Below are 20343 nucleotides of genomic sequence, written 5' to 3' on the forward strand. Positions count from 1 at the left end.
AAATTTAATTATGTTTTTTCCTCTGAATTCTGTTAACTAAGGCCAAATGCATTAACATACAACAAAATTCTCAATGTGAGTGATAAAAATGCATTAAAAGTAACCTTTAATCTATGCTATTAACTGATTTTATTCTATTTTGGCACGTTTGAAGTAACTCATCTAAGGATTAGTTAGGCTTTTCTACACTTCTTTTTATCAGGACTCTACCATTCTTGATTTAGTTTTGAGAGAAAAGGGTTTGCAAAAACTATAATAATCTCACAGCTGGAGATGGCTGGAAAGTCCGTTAGTACTCATTGTGCCCTTAATTTGCAGGAAGCCTTTGTGCTCTTCTACTCCTCGTTTTACATGCTGAGCAGTTTTCACTGATAAAGTACTTATAGACCAGTTATTTTAGATTAATGAAAAGCCCAGTAAAATTTTATGTACAGTGGCTGTGAACTTTCTCTTTAAAATGCTGAAATGTATCTTCAGAGTCTTGATTACACGAAAATCTTAACCCTGGTAATTTGCCTCAATAGTTTTCATGTGAATAGGCAAAGGCAGTCTTTAAATTGTTTAAGAAGTATTATTTTCAAACACAGAAGGTATCCAAAATTTCATACTATGAATTCAGATTGAATGGCTGAAGCCTCAGGGCAAACACACTGATTTAATCACATAGCAGTGGGTTTCAAAATCTTGCCCTCTTCAGACTTAACAATAAAGTATTTCCCTGCCCTTTAAACCTATAGCAATAATGCAAACACATTATACAGAAGGACCCAACATTGTTGAAATTTTGTTGGGATTTTTAACATTACAACATCAATTCCAGGAATACATGGTGTCGTTCTAACTCTACACTTATCCAAGATGAGATTTTAAAGTCAATGAGTTAGTATTTCCTCTGAACTTCAAGCCTAAAAAAGGACATTTAAATATCCAATTACCAAGGATTACAAGTCAAACTCAATTTTCACAGTTTTCTAAAAGTCTTCAGATACAAAAAAAAGAGTCTAACTTTAAAGAGTCTAAGTTGAAGTTTTTAAGTATGTACCAATATAAGCAAAAATGTTGAGATTTGTTATATTCCAAGACATGAAAATATCATCATGTTAAAATTACTCATTTTCTGCTATACTACCTTCCTATAAATCAGAAATTCAAATCATAGTCATATAGATTCATATCGAACACAGCTAGCATATCTGCAAAGTAGAAATGATAGTGTCTGAAACTAATAGGGTTAAACAATTTATTTTGTGAGGCCACTGGCAAAATCTACAGCAGCTGTCTAACTTTGCCTTTAACGATCATAGCAAAAGCTCAAGGAAGTGATCCAATGCAGCACTGGTCTTTAGTAACCAGATCGTTTCTATTTCATTTTCAGCCAACGGAATGGATAACGAAAACAAAATTATGCCTCAGTCAGTACGTTTACTTGACAAGCTAATTTTTAACAATGTTAAACTTTTATTCACATATATGGCCAGAAGTAAGTTGTATCTTTTTTGGGTGTAGATAATCTTAATAACTTTTAAATACTGGCTACACAAGATAAAACTTCAGATGGCTATCACTTCTTTAAACTCACTTATAAAAACTACTGGAAAATTTTTTAGCTATTCAAGAACATACTAAGCTAAAAAATAAAAGGCAAACGGTTAGTCATTGCTGTAAACTGTTGAGCCACAGATGTTTGATTCTTTCAGTGAAGAAAACTGCAGGATTTATACCATTTTATATAAGACCTAAAACAACTGTATAATGATTTTTATAAAAGAAACAAACTCAATTCCTCAAGGATTACAATTTCCTACCAAAAACTACTTACACTGTTCAAAATAAACCAAAAATAGCTCTCTCATTACATATCATCATCTGGTTACTATCAATGTATCTATTCCTACATTCTTTTTTACTTAGCCTGAGGAAAACAGGTATTTCAGACATCTAGCTAATCGGGACTTATAAATATTTATTTATTTATAAATATTTTTATAAATATTTATAAAGAATGTGAATAAGGGAAACAAAGTAATTTAAATAAATGACCCAACAAAGTTACGTTTATTACTCTAGTTAATAACCACGGGTTCATACTAGAAAGAAGCTGCAAGATAATTTCAAACTAAGTTATGTTGGAATAGGTATGACTACAACATTCCCCATTTCGATATTTATGACAACATGCTCCATTTCAATATTTATGATGCATATGTAAATCTATTGTCTTACTCAAGTAATTTGCCTAAAGAGCAATTTTAATCCACTATTTAACATAATTCCAATCATGTTTACTTTCACAAAGGTTTGGCCCAGAACAATTTTAGTTAGATTTTAAGCTAGTATAACATTTATACTATACGCCACAGGTAAGAGATCCTAATTGATTATAAATATATCAAATATACTTTCTGATTATGAGTCCTATATCATCATTTTATACTATCTTAAGTAGAAGAAATCTCACTTCAACTATTAAGCATTTGAAGACAATTACTAAGTGTTGGTTTTGTAAAGGAGTACAAATTACTTAAAATTTAATAATTAAAGTACATGCACAAATGGATATTCCTAAATTGACACACTTACGAATGGCTTACTGGTTTTAAAAAGTAACTCCCAAATGCTGGGTTAATATGTTTCACTTTAAGGACTTAAACCATAACTTCTTCAAATAAAATTAATCAGTTTGCAAGTAATTAATGATGAGAATTCAATAATGTAAAACTATCCCTGTGTATTCTCTATGGCTGGGAAATTTAGCTGGTTATGTTCCTATAATACACTTAGTGGGTCTTGGAGCCCACTGCCTGTAAAATCTCCCATGGAGATTCAAGACCACCCATTGAAAATAGTACAACATTATTGCCTCCAGCAAGAAGCTGGTACATAGGACTGGTTATTCAAGTCTTTTAAATACTATTTTATTGAGGGATTGCGGGAGGTGGGGGAGGGGTGAAGGGGGATTCATGAGTGGATGGGGGAGGAAAACTAAGAAAAAAACAGTAATTTCTAAAGCAGAGGTTCCTGCTGTACCCCCTTCACCCACCCGTACTTTTAAAACAGCTACATAAACAAAGTAATAAGTGCTCAATTTCAGAGAGAATTACATTATACTCCATTTGACCAGGCTACAAAGTACTTTTATTTGAAAAGCTGCTTCTGCTCTGTTATAAACAATTTTACTCTGCACCAATTTCAGACAAGAGAAGATGGCTAGGGAGTGTGGGAGGTGGAGTTAGGAAAAATTCACTCAGTGTCTTTCAATGCCTTAAATAGTTGATCCAATAAAGATCCTTTAGAGAAAACTTTAAGTCTATTTTTTTTCTCCAAGTAAGCAAATCATACAGGAGGGCTTTTCTTTTCTAGGGTACTGCACCCTGTCTCTTTAAATTCCAGGCCTGCCCCATTTCCCACGCATTCAATGAAAGCCCCACGTTTGCTGGCCTCCAGCCCACAATGTCAAGTAGTTCTCTTGCTATTGAATTTCAAGATTATTCTTTTGGATCATTTGCCCTTTAGTTTTAAGCACGCCAAAGCAAAAATAATGTCTTTCTACAATAACATAAAGAAAACTCAGAGGTCTTTACAAGCCTACAAGTAGAGAACACCTTGTCCTCTGGTTCCTCTTTCACTGCAAAATATGCTCCCACTCCATATGCTCCAAATAAGGGCCATTTGTACTCTATCGTCATCTACCATAGTTTTGTCTGTCCTATAACAAAATTTTATGAGTATTTTTATTTCATTTGGTGCCAATTTGGAATCTCTTTGCAATACTCAAACCAGGTCTTCGTATTGCTCAAACTCTCCACTCCTCAACTTGGTCTCTGGGGTATTTGGTTATAACAAGTTTTAAAACAATTATTTAATTTTAAAACTATTATTTTATTTTTGCAGTTAATACATTTATATAAATCAATTTACTAATAAAAGTAGCAAATAAATATTGCCATCTGTAGTCACTGTGCCAAAGAGTACATTTTCGTCATTCTTGTACATACCTTAATCCTGAAGAAAGGATTCCAGGCCATTATAAATCACATTTAGAATTCTCTCAAAAGGAATAGACATAGTTAAGCAGAAATTTGTCAGCAGAACTAAATTAAGTTCATGGAATATAATCTTATTCCAAATGCTAGCAAATAGAATTTGAAGTTGCAATTGTATTCAAGCAGCTAATAAGAAATACCCAGATCACAAACATCAATGTTTACATTTCACAAACATTCTAAGGTAGAGTTAATCTAATTGGAATGTATGGATTTTGTAAAATTATCTACTACTAAAGGGAAACGCCCTTATTTTTATTTGACATATAGCTTTGCTATGCATTAGTGCACAGCACACTTTTAAAGTTTAATGTCAAAATGCAAATGTGTTTTCTCACAGATTATAAAATCATGGACTTATTTAGATAAATTTTAGATTGCAGAGAGACCTTGGAGACAACTAAAATTAACCTCCTCATTTTGCAGAAATCATTTTTAGTTATGTTTAAGGAATATTCATATCAATCTGCATTGTACATAAAACATGAAATTATGTACTAATTTCCCTTTGTAAAAACCTCTAGATATTTTTGCAGCTTATATATGAAATATTAATAAAATCATCTTAGTATCAAAATAGTTTGTATTTATGGAATTATGTATGAATTCTCCATCCAAAAAGGACCACTTCTTTCTCTGCCCCAAATCTTTTTTTTCTCTATGCCTTATGTTTGGTACTTGTTTTGGTACTTTTTATTTCTTAAAAGTTCATATCTAACTTCCAAATTGTATACAAAGATGCACAAACTGGAAATGAGTCTTTTATTTCCAATTATCAATACTATTTATTCTTCAATATAATCACCATATACCGAAACAACATGATAAGTCTTTTTATTTGTAGTTGATTTTTAAAGTCAGATGTAGGCTCTAGAAAAATTTTTAACACTACACAGCAAGATAGACATATTAATTATCAAAGTTATCAAAACTCCACAGGAAAAAACGACCAGAACTTTTCAAAAACATTCTTTACTACTCCAAAAATGTATACTGTACTGATATATTACACATGGTATCTTTCTGTTACCAAGACTATCCTGTATGAATACACATTTATAAATCAGGTTAATCTCATTACTTGTATAACTTCAATACAAAATGTTAAGAAAGGTAAGAACATTATCTACATGTCTCCATTTAAAGCTTACGATCAACTTATGAAACATCATGCAAATACTCATAGTAACATTAAAGGAAAAGACTCAAAACCACAAGGTGGCAAAAATGTCAAATAACAAAATTTGAAAATGTTTCTTGGGAAAAACAGTCTTAATCACGTTCCAGATTACTTTTAGAAAAAACTAAAAATCCTATTGTAAATGTGCCCATATATACATTTAAATACTAGTTTTACTGTCACATAATATGAGTCATTCAAGAAAACTTGAAAAAGTCAACAAATTTTACTGACAACAGTAGGAAGTTCCTGATATCCCACCTCCCAGAAATCACTTACATTAATATTTTATGATAGCATTTCTTCCCATCTTTTCAGTGACGTATTTTTATCTGTCACGTGCTTCTCAAAAGGTGGGGTAAAGATGAACAAATCTAGCCATTCTAATACAGAAAATGAACTAAATCAATTACGTTAACCTAAAAAAGATACTCTGTCAAGAAGCATTAACTATAAGCTCTTGTGTAGCCTTTACAACATAAGAAAATTCCTATTTATTTGCAGCTCTATTTTAAATGTCTGCATTTGTGTATTTTTGGATAAATTAAATTATTGGCTCTAATCAACTGCTTGACAATTTCCTTTATAGAATTGGAATGCTAACTAGAATTATTTTCTTCTTTGACCTAAAAGTTATATAGCATGTTACAACTGAAGAGTAGAAAGGTACTTGCTTTTCAGAACAACTTCAATTGAGCATTTGAATTATTAAATAGAAAAACCCTATTTATTCTTATACGTATGTATACAAGTATGTTGGATGATTAAAGATTTCATATACTTTCTTCTAACCTGTTTACATGATAATATGGACAGTCCTCAATTAGCTTACATGGGCAGTCCTCAAATATTATTCTATCAATAATATAATCACAACTAATATCTGGTAAGCGATACTTCAGAAAAGCAAATTAAGTGACAAAATTTCAAGGTCTATTTTATTTAAAAGACAAAAAAGCATGAAAAATCCAAAGATCTAATGGCATGATCAAGAGCCATGTTTGAGGAAGAAGTTTCCTATCAACACTGGGTGGTCTTCTGAGTTCTTGAAATGCTCCAACCTACAAGTAGTTGATGGTTGAGGTGAATGGCACAATATGATCAGAAATTAACTTTTACAAGTGTAACTTAATCTCTTATTTGGTGAATTACTCATGTTATCTTCTACTTCCCTATTACTGCAGCAAGTCTTTCACCCATTTCACTGTCCATCCATCATAAGAAAAGATAAAATTTCAATACACTGATGTTCATATATCAATATTTTATTTTCTCAAAAATATCATTCTCCAAACTACTACTTAGGAAGAGTGAGAAATTAAATACACCACATGTCTATTGTCTAGCATGATAACCACTATAGCTATTTAATAAAGGGTACTTATTATTTCATTGTTATAAAAACGCTAGATCAATGACAATTGCAGAATTTATCCTTTTTAAAACTCAAGGAAAAACAGTATTTTCAGAGCTGCCAAAGCCCACACAGTTTATTCAGTCCAAACACATCCTTTCTACCTCTCAGGCCAGGGCCTTTCCTGCTGCACTGCTAAATACTGCTCCTACCAGTTACTGGAATACATTAGACTCTTATTTTTAAAGTTAAAAGGCTGGTTGTTATTTCATGGATTAGGTAGTAAAAAAAAATGATAGAGCTGGCCAAGTCCTTCAAGTTTGTGTCTAGTTTTTCTTTTTAAGCATCCAAAGTAAGTGAAGAAAGAATAAGGGAAAAAAGAGAAAAGAGAAAAAATCATTTTTGGCTATTACAAATGCTAGAACACACTCTAGAAAATGTGATTCTCAGCAGAAACAATGTTTCCTGCTGAATTCAAGTGGTGGTTCCATTTACACAAAGTCAATTATTAGAGGTGCAGAAGAAATGAGTTTCAGAAATCTGAGTAATAATTTATAACTTCCAGGAGTGGAAGGTAAAGTCAGGGATTCTGAAACCCTTTTTCTGACTTGCAATACCTGCCTTTATATGGTTGCCAAAAACTTCCAGTGTCAAGATATCACATTGATGAAGCTATAAGTAGTATCTACAGTGATAACATAGGTCCCATCCTTTCTGATGTGTAACTCTAATGCAACACAGGAGGAAAAAGAGATAACATATACAAAGAGAGGGGAGTGTTGGACTGATGAAAGCATGTAATGCATAACACGTGCTGCTTTGGTGCCCCTAAAATGAGAAAAGTTAGCTTCCCACCCACTAGTTACTATTTCTGTGCAAACAGAGAAAAAGTCATACAACAAGCATCAGACAATCTTGAACGGTGTCAACATTTTCAAATAACCTATTCCGCTAAATGCAACTAAACCTCAACAGCCCAAACCCCCCATTTTTCACTGAACCTCTATAAAACAGCTGCTTATTATAGAGAAGCAGAGAAATAAATAAAATGAAGGAAAATACTGTGTGAAATAGAAGAATGTTTCTTTGATATAAAAAAAGGCTTTCATTATTTTGCTTTCATTATTCATATTAATGAAGTATTTGGGGTAAAGGGTAAAAATGATATAAAGTCTACAATGAACTTTGTTTTTAAACACCCAAAGCGTTTTATATGTTTATCAAATGAATAGATACCTGGAATAATCAGACAGTATGCTATCCCCAGTACCATCCTTGGAAGGTGGCAGGGGAAATTGGACATAAAAACCTATCTGCAAAAATGAAAAGGCATCATTCAGACTAAATTTATATCTGAAAACATTGAGAGGCAAATTACCTCCCTGCTCTCCAAGCCACTGCTATTATTATTAATACTTCAGGAAACTGTTAATATATATTTTGCTTTTAAAAATCAATATACACAGAGAATTTGGCCTGGTATTGATGAGGAAATAACTGATAATTTCTACTGGAAGGGAACAAAGAAAACAAATCTAGTTTTGACAAAATCAAGTATTTTAAAATAGAAAAAATTTACTTGGCTCTGAGAATATCAACCTTCTAATATGTGTAATAACTCCAATTAAATGTAACTAATCATCTTTATAATCACTAACAAACATTATTTTAAAGATAAGCCATAATTTTCTTTAATAAAAAATGGTGACTTGATTTTATCCAAAAAGTTAATTGTTAACTGCTACATACCAACTAAGTAACACCCAAATGCTAGCCTTATCTTTTTAGAAATTCTATCGTAATAGCCTTCTTCAGTCTTCAACCACTGCAAACTTATCACACTTAAGTTGAAAGGATTAAGGCATGCAACATTACTTCTTAAAACAACACTCTGCATCCTTCATGTAATTGCAATTCTTACCACTGGGTGAGTTGGGGACAAAATATCAGGATATAACTACCACTCAGCAACAATTTTTTCTAAAGATTTAATCTCAAAGGAAAACTTTAATTCATATAGAGAATTTGATTTTGACTGAAAGTAGCTATAGAACTTTTTCCTTTTAAACAGCATCTACCATGGTGACCACTATTTAATTAAATCCTAGATCATGTCTACAAAAGCAGCTATTGCTGAACATTTGTCTGCTAATATAAGTGAATAATTACTCAATGTTTTAAAAGTAAACATTGACCACCATTTATTACTAGTTATCTTTGCACAGGCATACTTGTGACTCATTGTGTCTACATGCAAGATCGCTCTACATTTCTAGGCTTCTAATTAAAAGTAAAACGAAAGGGTAATTGAAGATGAAGAATCTCAAGTGTCCTTTCCAGCTCTAAAAAGATACAAGCACATTGAAGGCAGGGACCTCCTCTTAACTTATTTGTAATTCCCTCAGTCTTCCACTGTATCCTACATATATAATGCCTTTTGGGTAAGCACATTACTATGGCCACTAACTAAATTCTTAAATAAGACCCTAAACCCAGAGAGGAAAACAAAACAAAATAAAGCACATCAATCTGACAAAATTAAAAGCTTGCATATGGTGAAAAGATACCATAAATCAAGATAAAAAAAAAATGAGGCAAGATATTTTCAACACAAATAACAAAGGAAGAACATCCTACAAACAAGAAAATGACAAACATCTCAATCTCTTTTTTAAGAAAAAAAGATATAAAAAGAAGTCAATAAAGAGGAAATCAAAATAGTCAATAAATACATATAAAATGCTCAATCCCACCAGGAACCAGACAAATGTAAATGAAAACAAAGAGATACCAAATTTCAACTCTGAAAAATAGGAAATATTAAAATAGCCAAAATTGGCAAAGATACAGAGGAAAAATGGTACTCATTTTCTTGACAAAGTATAAACTGTCACAACCACTTTTTAGAGCAATCTGACGACAGCTAGTACAAATGAAGACACACATGCCCACAACTCAGTAACTCAAAATCTAGGTCTATGTCCAAACCCTTGTTCATCTGCACAAGGTAACATGCACAAAGATGCTCACTGCACAGAACAGAAAATGACCTATTTATTTCTTAAAAGGAAAACAGAAAAGTAAGGTATATAATATATTCCCATGATGAAATACTAAGCAGAGGAAATTGAAGAGAATGACATGGCTCTTTGAAATGTGGATAGGTTCAGAAACATAATTGAGCGGGTGAAAAAAGCAAGATGAAAATGTATTCACTCGTAAAAATATTCTGGTATTAAATAATGGCAATGGTTTTACAACCTTACAAATATACTAAAAACCACAGACTTGCACACTTTAAAAAGGTGAATTTTGCATGTGAATTATATCTCAATTGAAAAAAAAGATTCACTAGCATGATCCTCTTCATGTTGATTTTAAGACACAATACATTATTATTTGTAAGCAATATAAATGTGCAAGATAAATAGAATGGAAGAAAGACAGAAGGGTTAGAAGAAAAGGCTAGGAAGCATTTTAAAACATTAGCTACATCTCTAATAGTTAATTCTCCAGAATCCGAACAAGGAATCAAATATGATAATATGTAAACATTTACTCATTCTTGGTAGTGGGGATTTGAATGTTTATTATATCATTCTCTGCATTTCCCCATGCTTTTTTGTTGTTGTTGTTAAATTTAAAAAAAGCAGCCATAGACTACAAAGGGCAAAAAAGGCACATCACAAAAGACAAATGGTAAATAAATACATAAGGAAAGATATGTTGCACTGCTAATCATATAAATGCAAACTAAAATGAGGTCATTTTTCTATACAGATTGGCAAAGATTTTTTTTTAAGCTGTTAATTTCTAGTTCATATGCCTGAGGAAATATAAACTGGGACAATCTTTTTGGAGGAAAGTTTGGTAAGATATAACAAAATTTTAACTCTGTATACCTTTTAACTCCACTACCTACCTTCTAGAAATTTAACGTAAGTAAATTATTAGAAAAACCATCAAAATGAATGCCAAAGATGTCCATCACAGCATTATTAATAACAAATCAAAACTGGGAACAATCCAAATGAAGCATAATAAAGCCATATACAATGTCATGCCAGAAAAATCCAACAATTTTAAAAGATGATATGCCACAAGGGTAGGAATGTTCCTCTGTGCTTTATCTCCAGCTCTAAGAAGGGTGCTAGGGCCGGGTGCAGTGGCGCATGCCTGTAATCTCAGCACTTTGGGAGGTAAAGGCGGGAGGATCACCTGAGGTCAGGAGTTCGAGACCAGCCTGGCCAACATGGTGAAACCCCATCTCTACTAAAAATACAAAATTAGCCAGGCATGGTGGCGCATGCCTATAATCCCAGCTACTTAGGAGGTTGAGGCAGGAGAATTACTTGAACCCAGGAGGCAAAGGTTGCAGTGAGCCAAGATCATGCCATTGCACTCCAGCCTAGGTGACAAGAGGGAAACTCTGTCCCAAAATGAAAGAAAGAAGGAAAAGAAGGAGGGAGAGAGGGAGTGAGGGAGGGAGGGAGGCAGGCAGGCATGCACACACATAGTAGGAGCTAAAAAACACACACACACAGTTGTTGAATGAATGAATGTTAATAGTTAATATTGATGTGTATGTGTATATATATAAAGATGTCTAACAAATATTAACTATGGTTATATATGAAAATTTCAGATAACTTCTCTATGTTTTGACTTTTCTACAATGAATAAATATTTATAAATTAGAAAAAACATTTCATTTGTTTAAAAAAATGAACAAGGTTCTTCACAAAAGCTACAATTGTGCCATGTAATTTCCCAACTTCTATAACATCTCTTTTGAAGATTCAAAACAAGAAAAGTTATATATCTTAGAACTATAAAAGTGATGTTAAGTAGTGTGGATTACCTGTAATAAATGACTAGAAAGGCAAGAAAGAGGCCAAGGTTGGTCCATGGAAGACCCATGGGAAAGAAACTTCAAAGAACCAAGAGAAGGAACAAAGGACCTTTAAGGCAAAATTATCAAACCAAGTGATATCCCTGCCTGGCCTACTTCACAAAGATAGGTAGTTCTACAGAGGGGCACCTACAATAATGAATATAAAAGACTTCTGTATAATTCAGGTAATGCATCATAGAATGGTCAGTGATAGGCCCGGCACAATGGCTCATGCCTGTAATCCCAGCAATTTGGGAATTCGAGGCTGGTGGATTGCCTGGGCCGAGGAATTGGAGACCAGTGTGGGCAACACAGTGAAACTCCATCTCTACCAGAAACACACACACACACACAAAAATTGCCAGGCATGGTAGTCCATGCCTGTAGTTTGAGCTATTTGGGAAGTGGCCTGAGACCAGGAGATGGGAGGATGGCGTGAGACCAGGGGATGGGAGGATGGCTTGAGTCCAGGAGGTGGAGATTGCAATGAGCTGAAATGACACAATTACAACCCAGCCTGGGTGACAGGGCCAGACGCTGTCAAAAAAAAAAAAAGAAGAAGAAGAAGAAGAAGAAGAATGGGCACTGACAGTAACTATAAAATATGTCCAGAAAAACCCAAGTTTAAATTTTCCTTTTCTGCAAAAACTATTGTTAGGTAATCATTCACTGGAATTTAATGAGGCAAATACCTTGGAAGATTTACCTTTTCTGTTTCCATTAAATAAATTTTTATTAGCAACAATAATAACAATCAGCTTCCATATATTGGGCAATTTATGTGTGCCAGATTGTATGCCAAATACTTTCTACCAGCAGTTCTCAGAGTGTAGAATTAGGACCTCAGGATCCCTATGATCTTTTCAGGTGATTGGTGACGTCAAAACTATATATATAATAAAATCTATAAAGTTATTTGCCTTTTTCATTCTCATTCTCTCATGAGTGTACAGCAGAGTTTTCCAGAGGCTCCAGTACATGTGATAACACAATAGACTGAAAAGAGAAGCAGGTAAGAGGACCTAGGTGTCTTCTATTAAAACAAAGAGATTTGGGGGGGGGGGAAGAAAAGTAAACAATGTCCCTTTTGTCAGTGTTTTTAAAGAAAATGTTAATTTTTCATTAAAATGTTACTTATATGTTAACATGTAATAAGTTATTACCTTTAAACAAATTAATAATGTCTTTTAAATGTCTCCATTTTAATTTCTAATACAGGAAAATTAATAGATATAACTTACACAAAACAACTCTTTGCGTTCCTCAATTTGTAAGTATAAAAGGTCTTAAGCCCAATAAATTTGACAACAGTTGATTTATATTTCAACCTCAACTTAATAGTTCTATTTTATCATCATTTCCATAATGCAAATGAGAAAACAGATACAGAAGTAACTTGTCCAAAACCACACAAGGAGTCTCTTAAACCAGCATTTGAATACAAGTCTGTAATTACTAACCCCAAATTCTCTTCATCTTTAAGCAACAATATCTACTCAAGATATTAAAGATCACTTTTAGATCTTTAACTTTTAGACAGCTACATGCTAATCCCTATTTTTAAAACAATATTCTATATATTGGTTCTTTATTCTTTTTCAGTTTTAAAAAGTAATGTGTGCTCATTGTAATGTTTTAAATATACAGAGTTAACTTTAAAAAAAATCAAATACTACAAAAATAACCTCCCATCACCACCACCATAAGTAGCTACTAAAGAAAACTACTGGTAAGAGTTTGATGCCCACTAATACAAATTTACTTATTTATAGACATATGCATGTATACACACACATATACTTATCTGCATAAGAACTTTTTTTAAAAATGAGATCACAATGATTTAGTGACTTGCCTTATTTCACTTAATTCTTCTTGAAGATCTTCCTGCATCTACAAATAGATATACCTTTTTTTACAGATTATCATCATTTAATTGTATCTAGTTGAGGGCCCCTATATGGCTTGCTTCCAAATTTTGACTGTTAAAAAACAGTCACAAGAAACATGCTGTATCTTTGTGTACTTGTGAGAACATATTTGTCAGAAAATTCCTAGAAGTAAATTTGCTAGGCTAAACAGTATAAACATTAAAAATCTTAATAGACCTTGCCAATGTTCTCCAGAATACCCCTGCCCAATTTACAGTCTCGCCCACAGAATATGAGATTTCCTCCAACAATTCAGCTTTTAAGTGCCTTGGAAAATTATACTTTATGTGCTTCAAAATGCACAGTAGTAAAACTGTACTCCCTGGTCATCTAAATTTCATACTGACCCTGCACAAATAACACTCACTGAATGTATCACAATAGTCACCCATCTTCATTTTTCTTCCTTATATCTTTTAAATGACTCAGAAGAGAAAATATACCAGATGCACACAACTTCTTAGCTAGTAAGCCCTCAAATATTAGTTACCTTGATAAAAACTTATCCAAATTATTTCAGAAGACCATTTAACACAAATCAAACTATGCAGTAAAGCTGGGCTCTAACACTTACAGGAAAATTGTTAGAGTGGATTTATTACGCTTTATCTGCCCACTTAAAGGACTAAGGCTACAAATAAAAAGCTATCAAATCATACCAGTGGCCAAATTATCTTCCATAAGATAATAAGCAATAGATTTCATATCATAAATGTCTGTGAAACAAATTGCAATAGTAAGGATGGCTGTAATTGGAAAGTAAGTTCAAATTCACATCATACTAAAAACAAAAACATTAATATTTTAAAAGAAATGTTTCAAATGTGACTACTAATTTCAGTCATATCAGACTAGTACAAATCTTTGGTACTAACAAATAAGATTGTCTTTTTATGCAGGTAGATAGTTTAAAAATGCATCATACTCTGGCCTACCTGTTTTGTCATGGCTAATAGACATTCCAGGCTTCACCATTTCATCAAAATCTCTTTTCTAAGATTTAGTGCCAGTAGTTTTAAACTGAAGGTCTCCCACACATATTTATCACAGAGTAAAACCTCATTAATTCAAATCCAATTAGCTCAATTCTGAAATGGTATACATAATTCTCATTAGGCCACAAGTTAAAAATACTATCATTTCTTCTCCTACAAGTTCTAATATTACTGTGAAGTAAAGGAAATCAACCTGAAAATCAATTCACTTTTCCAAACCAAAGATCTACAAAACTAAGGACTCATTCATCTTTGTGGTTGAGCAGTTCATCCTCAGTCCTAAGGCTCATCTCTGTTTAGCAGCTACTGTATACAGTGAAAGTGATTCAGATTGTCACTAGAGCCAACACAGCTTATTTATTATAGAATATGAGCATTTCTTTTAAAGATCTTATAACTCGGATTTCTCACAAATTCATATTTGCAGTTTCGCCAATTTCCAGGTGGTAGAATTTTACTCTATCACTTACAGATCTACAATATAGCTAACATAGCACCCTAAAAGGTACTGGAAGTAGACATAGAAATTCTTGGCGTTCTTATTAAATATTTATTCTTATCATTTTGAAAGACTTTATAAGCCAAAAAATAAGTCCCAGGATTAAGTGGCATGTTTGGTGTTGCTTGAACTTACAACTAACTATTCCCAATGAACAGAGAAACCTTCTCTTGCAATCTGAATCATGTGTAATTACAGTATGACAAGGTCTCTCCTGGGCGATGTAAGCTGGCACTTTTCCCAGGACTTGTCACATCATGGGAAGCACGCATACAAATAAAAATCCAAAAATAAACATTTTAAAACAATGGCTTATGGACTGCATAGAGAACCTCCACAGTTGAGTATAAAAATTGAGGAGTCCAACTGACAAGCAGACATCTCTCACCAGAGACCTCTGAGAAGGCATCACTGCTATCAAGCAGCTTACCACGCCTAGCAACAACTCCCAGGTGTGGCCTATGTGAGCAGCACCCTCATGTTCCCTCAGGCTAGACAGAAAATCGTTAAGTATAGGAAATAAAAGTAACGTCAGTACACACATCCACTGAAGCAGAAAAACAATGGTAAAATAGAGGTTGATCATCTTTAATTTTATAATGTCAATTTGTTGATTGTCAAGGTGCCTAAACAAAGTTACCTTAAGAGCTACATCTTCTGCCAACTGAGTTAATTTTCCTAATAAATGTTGCTTTTTAAAAGCTTATTTCACCTTGAAGCAAACTGTAGCCAAGTAGTAGTAATAATGTGTACCAAGGATATTAGAAGGTGGTTTCTTTTGTTTAAACTCCTCTGCTCTACAGACACATGGAAACGGAGCGAGAGATTCCAAGAAGCATCACATCAATCGCATCAGTGACAGAAACTTGACATCGCTCATCCTTACCAGTTTGGAGGAAATATGAAATACAATAATCTCTGACTATATTTTAACAGAAAATGCTAACAAATTTCAAATGTTATTTCCTATAGGCCATGCATATTTCTAGCCCTCCATAAGAAACTAGATTGGTTTATTAACCATCCAACAAAGACCATCAAATTCAACTGTTCAAGTTTTCAGGAGGAGATATAAACCAAACCACTAAAGGCAAAAAACACAATCCTACTTCCCATTACATGAGCTCTGGAAACAAAAATAAGCACCAATACAAACCCCTGCCACCTCTAAGGCACACGGCATTTCTCCTTTCTTTATTCAGCCCCCAGAATGTTCAATAATTTCCACATAGCTCTAAGCGGAATGGATTTATTATGATGTTACTCTAAGAAACGGCAGGAGTTCTAGATGCCAATAAAGATTACGGATCAAATGGAAGATAACTACTAACCATTGTGTCGACTTAGATAAATAAACCTGCTCACAAACAAAGCACCTTATTGTATTTGTACTGTTACCTTCACTAATCCAACTAAAACAACCACACATTAGCTTTCCAGAGGTTGAAGGGAAAAGAAATCGGTATTTCTCAAACCCTCTTTAAATTTTCTTCAAAATGACACTCCGTTTCTTTTTTCCAAAACTGTCCTGCCCATTATGGAAAATGTTTGGGACCGCAGAGGCCCACTAGGATTATGCAAACTAGACTCCAAGGCTAAGAACCAAGGTGGGGAGGGACTAAAGCAAAAGGCTTCCTCCACAATGTTCCTCTTAAACTTAGCTTCGACCTTTGCAAGAACCTTGCAAGAACCGTCTCCCTGCAGATCACATCCGGCAGACACTTTGTAACGTTGCTCAGAATCAAAGCAGCAGTCAAGTGCCACGCGGGGGTGGGAGGGAGGAACGAGTAAGTCCCCCAAGTAAACATAAAATCCAGACTGGAGTGGGGTGTGGCGGTGGCTAAGCCACAAAAAGAAAAGTCTATGGCAACTGGTACCTGGTGCCTCATACACAGGAAAGCACAGAAGACCCTAAAGAGAGCTGACTTGCCAAGACCGAACAATAACTACATCCAATACATTCTTTGCTAATAACACAGGTAAATCTTAATTTCTCTAGGACACACACACACACACACACACACACACACACGCAAAGTGTTTATTCCCTCCAGCCCCATTCCCCACATCTCCAAACTCAACAACTAATTGCACCTTCCCCACAGAACCCGCAGCTAACCCCAGAGGACTGGTGAGGGCTGGCTTGGGATGAATAAACACTCGACACCTGACGGTCCTTTCTCTGCGGTGACTTTCACCAAGCCGAAGTCGCGCGCGCGCGGGCAGGCGGGAGCCGGGACCTGGCCCGCGCGGCGCCGCGCACCCGGATCCCGAGGCTACGCCGGCGAGCGCGGCGCGGGGGGCGGGGAGCGGGGCAGCGGGACCGCCCGGGCCAAGCGATTGTTTCCTCGCCAAGCAAAGACATTTTTTTATCAAGACCCTTTTGTATTCGAGCCCTACCTCTTTTTGGCCTAGGAAAGCTTTCGTGCAAGTGGAAGACGACTTTCTCCACAAAGTGCTGTATGTTACTGTGCTCCGGGCCGCGTACGAACACCATCCAGTCGTGGGTGAAGCCCTCCACGGTGGGTTTTTTCCTCACCTGGGCGCGGTGCCCCAGCTCCAGCTTCACCTGCACGGCACACTGCGGGCAGGGGGAGGAGAGACAGCCGTGAACAACAGGAAGGCGACGTTTCGGCAGTGAACGTTGCGCCTGACATTTTTTTTCCTCCTTCTTGAAACGCACATAAAAGGAAACGGCGGTGCCCTCTACATCCACGTTTCACGCGCGTGGGCGCGCACATCCCACACCCCCAAATATACCCGCCTGGCCGGCCCGGCTCGGCCCCAGGCGCCCCGGGCCCCGCATCCACATCGGACAGGATTGTAACGGAATGTTATCCCCAGTCGGGAAGAGGGTCGGGGAAAGAGGGAGAACACACTCAGCCACGACAAGCACGATAACAAATGCATCGGAAACAAATCAGAAGGCAATGCCGGGGCGGTTTTCCGGCGTGGAAGGGTAGGTGGCTGGGACCCAGAGGGACCGAAGGGTTCCTGGCGAGCCCCCTCCCCGAAAGTACCGCGGCGACAGGCACACGCCGAGGAAGTCTTTGTGTACGTGTGTGTGTGCGTGCGTGTGGAGCGCTGTGCCAGGCGGAATGGAAACTACAGGCAGCCTCTGCTGATGGGCACAAACTCCCGTGCTCTTGCCACGGGGTTCGTGCACAACAAAAATGAGACATCGTCACACACATGGAAACACACACACACACGCCCGCAGGAAAACACACCAAGGCATCCATAACTTAAAGCACCCCGCACCCCCCAACTAAAAGCCCCAGGCGATCGGCGAGGCCAGTCGAACCGAGCCCCCGCAACACACTTTCAAGAGCCAAAGTGGCTCCAAAGTATCTCCCACCTCCCCCTCAAAAATGAAATTCAGAAAGGCAGGGCGGCGGGCGGACAGTCGCCGAGCCTCGGCTCGCGCTCAGCACCCCCCGGCGCTGGGGCAAAGTTGCGTGCGGCCCCGCCGCTGTCAGCCCCGCACACTCCGGCTCACACACGCGCGCCGCGGAGAACGCACCATCGTAGCGGCCGCGGCGCTTTGCGGAGGTGCGGCCGCCGAGGCTGCTCGCCGCGTCCCCGGACTGTGCCCGCAGCTCCCGGCAGCGGCGACTGAAATATGGCTGAGTTATTATTCGCCTCCTTCCACCGTGAGTGTGTGTGTGAGTGCGCGCGTGTGAGCGAGAGGGAGTGTGTGAGTGCGCTTCTTGTGATTGCAAAGAGGCGAGGAGGGAGGGAGGCGCGGGGGGTGGAGGGGCGAGTGTGAGCGTGTGTGAGTGTGTGTGTGTCTGTGTGTGTGTGTCTGTGTGTGCGCGCGCGCCGGGGGGGTGGGGGAGGAGGGGAGCGGAGGCTGAGGGAGAGGCGGCAGCTCCCTGCAAGCCGTACCAACCTTTCTCTAATTGGAACCGCGGAGCGCTGGCGCTGTCTGGGCTGCGGCGGCGCAGGGCGAGGAAGGAAAGTGGGGGAGGTCTTTTATTATTATTTTTGCGCGTACTTACCGAGCTAGCCATGCCTGGGGGCCCGGAGGTTTGCTGGGGTGTTGTGTGGTACCCCCCCTCCTCCGCCCCCCCTCAGCTGTAATTCATGAAGAGGCTGCTATGAATGAGAGCGCGCCCAGGAACGGAGGGTAGATGGCGGACATTCTCTGCCTTTTTCCCCCCGCGCTCGCTTGCTCGCTCGCTCGCTCGCTAGCTCGCTTATTAAACTCAGCCCCAAAAGCAAAAGCAGCAGCAGCAGCAGCAGCTCCAGGGTAAAGAAGATGATTCCGGAGCATGCGCCGTGGCGCCTGACACCCGGGCTCCGAGCCTCGCGGGGCGGAGGGAGGGCTTGCGGGCGGGGCGGAGCGCGCGGGGAGGCCGAGCGAGCGAGCCAGGGGGAGCTCGAAAGAGCCAATCACCTGCCACCTCCCGAAACCCCGGCGGCCCGCAGCGCCACACTGGAAAGCCTTGCTTAAAGTAACAGGTTCCTGCTGCGGGGGTGGCAGGGAGGGGGCGCGGGAGTGGGGAGAGCAGCCAGCTGGGGAGCCATCCCAACCCCTGTGTAAACTCTGCTCGCCCTACAATAAAAAACGGATTAAAACTGCTGGAATGTAGCCACTGCTTAGAGCCCCCAGCAGCCGGAGAAGGGGTGTTAAATCAAGTCCTTAGCTAGCACGCACGGGGAGGAGGGAGTGGGCTTTCTTTTAGTTTCCACCACGTATTTCTATGGTTTTGTGCTGAAAAGACAAGAACTCACACCCAAACAAACTTATTTAAAGAGAGAGAGAAATGCTATCCTGCAAAAAACGAGCATGAAAATAGCAATCACTGAGGCTGTTCTAACCCACAACGATCCCCTGGCCCCCTGCCCCATCCACTCACAGGCACCCGCCCACCACCCTCACTCCCCGCCCTCCTGCCGCTGCCACTGAAAATTTGAAAATGAAATGAACAAGGGAGAAACAAGGATGCTATTTCCTTGCAAGGGAACGCCTTCCTCGTTGGTAATCCCCGGCTGGGAAGCTTCATAAATCGGTGCTCAGGTGAAGGCAAGACACCTGGGGGTGCCGGGTACAGATCCTCGGGGACCAGGCTTGGAGTTGTTTTCTTCGGGAGGCTTCGCCTCCTGACAGCCTACTGAGTTGCATCAGAACGTGGAGGATTTTCCTCTGAGGACGCGCGGGGCAACTGGGAGTCTTAAAATAACAGATAAAGTTAATACTGACTGTAATGTGCGTAAATTGGATTATAATCTTTAGGCGTATTGGTGACAGCCAGCGTAATCCATCTCTGGGTATTAATCCGGTTAGACTCCCGGGTGACAACCAGTCGCAGGAGTGTTCCCAGAGTCGCGCCTCTGCAAATGTTCTCACTCGCGTTGTATTTGGTCTCAGTGGCCGGAGACAGAACAGCGCGGCCACGCGTGGGGCGCGGCGAGGAGTATCAACCACTGGCTTCCTTTAGAAA

General features: G+C 38.1%; 1 protein-coding gene across 2 annotated transcripts in view; it reads right to left on the bottom strand.

Annotated features, from left to right (window-relative positions):
• The window catches only part of MLLT3 (MLLT3 super elongation complex subunit), a 289812-nt gene extending 270752 nt beyond the window's left edge, over nt 1–19060 (bottom strand). Inside the window, exons 1-2 of one of the 2 annotated variants that reach the window (XM_073021651.1) lie at nt 18898–19060; nt 17297–17477 (exon numbers count right to left, since the gene is read on the bottom strand). In XM_073021651.1, coding sequence (XP_072877752.1) covers nt 17297–17477; nt 18898–18909 — 193 coding nt within the window. In that variant the 5' untranslated portion in view covers nt 18910–19060. Of the gene's footprint in view, nt 1–17296; nt 17478–18419; nt 18522–18897 lie in introns of those variants that run through there. The other variant, XM_073021652.1, reaches the window with a different exon arrangement.
• Nucleotides 19061–20343: the final 1283 nt, after the last annotated feature.

This window comes from Chlorocebus sabaeus, chromosome 12, assembly GCF_047675955.1.
Source record: "Chlorocebus sabaeus isolate Y175 chromosome 12, mChlSab1.0.hap1, whole genome shotgun sequence".
In the NCBI taxonomy this organism is placed as follows: domain Eukaryota; kingdom Metazoa; phylum Chordata; class Mammalia; order Primates; family Cercopithecidae; genus Chlorocebus; species Chlorocebus sabaeus.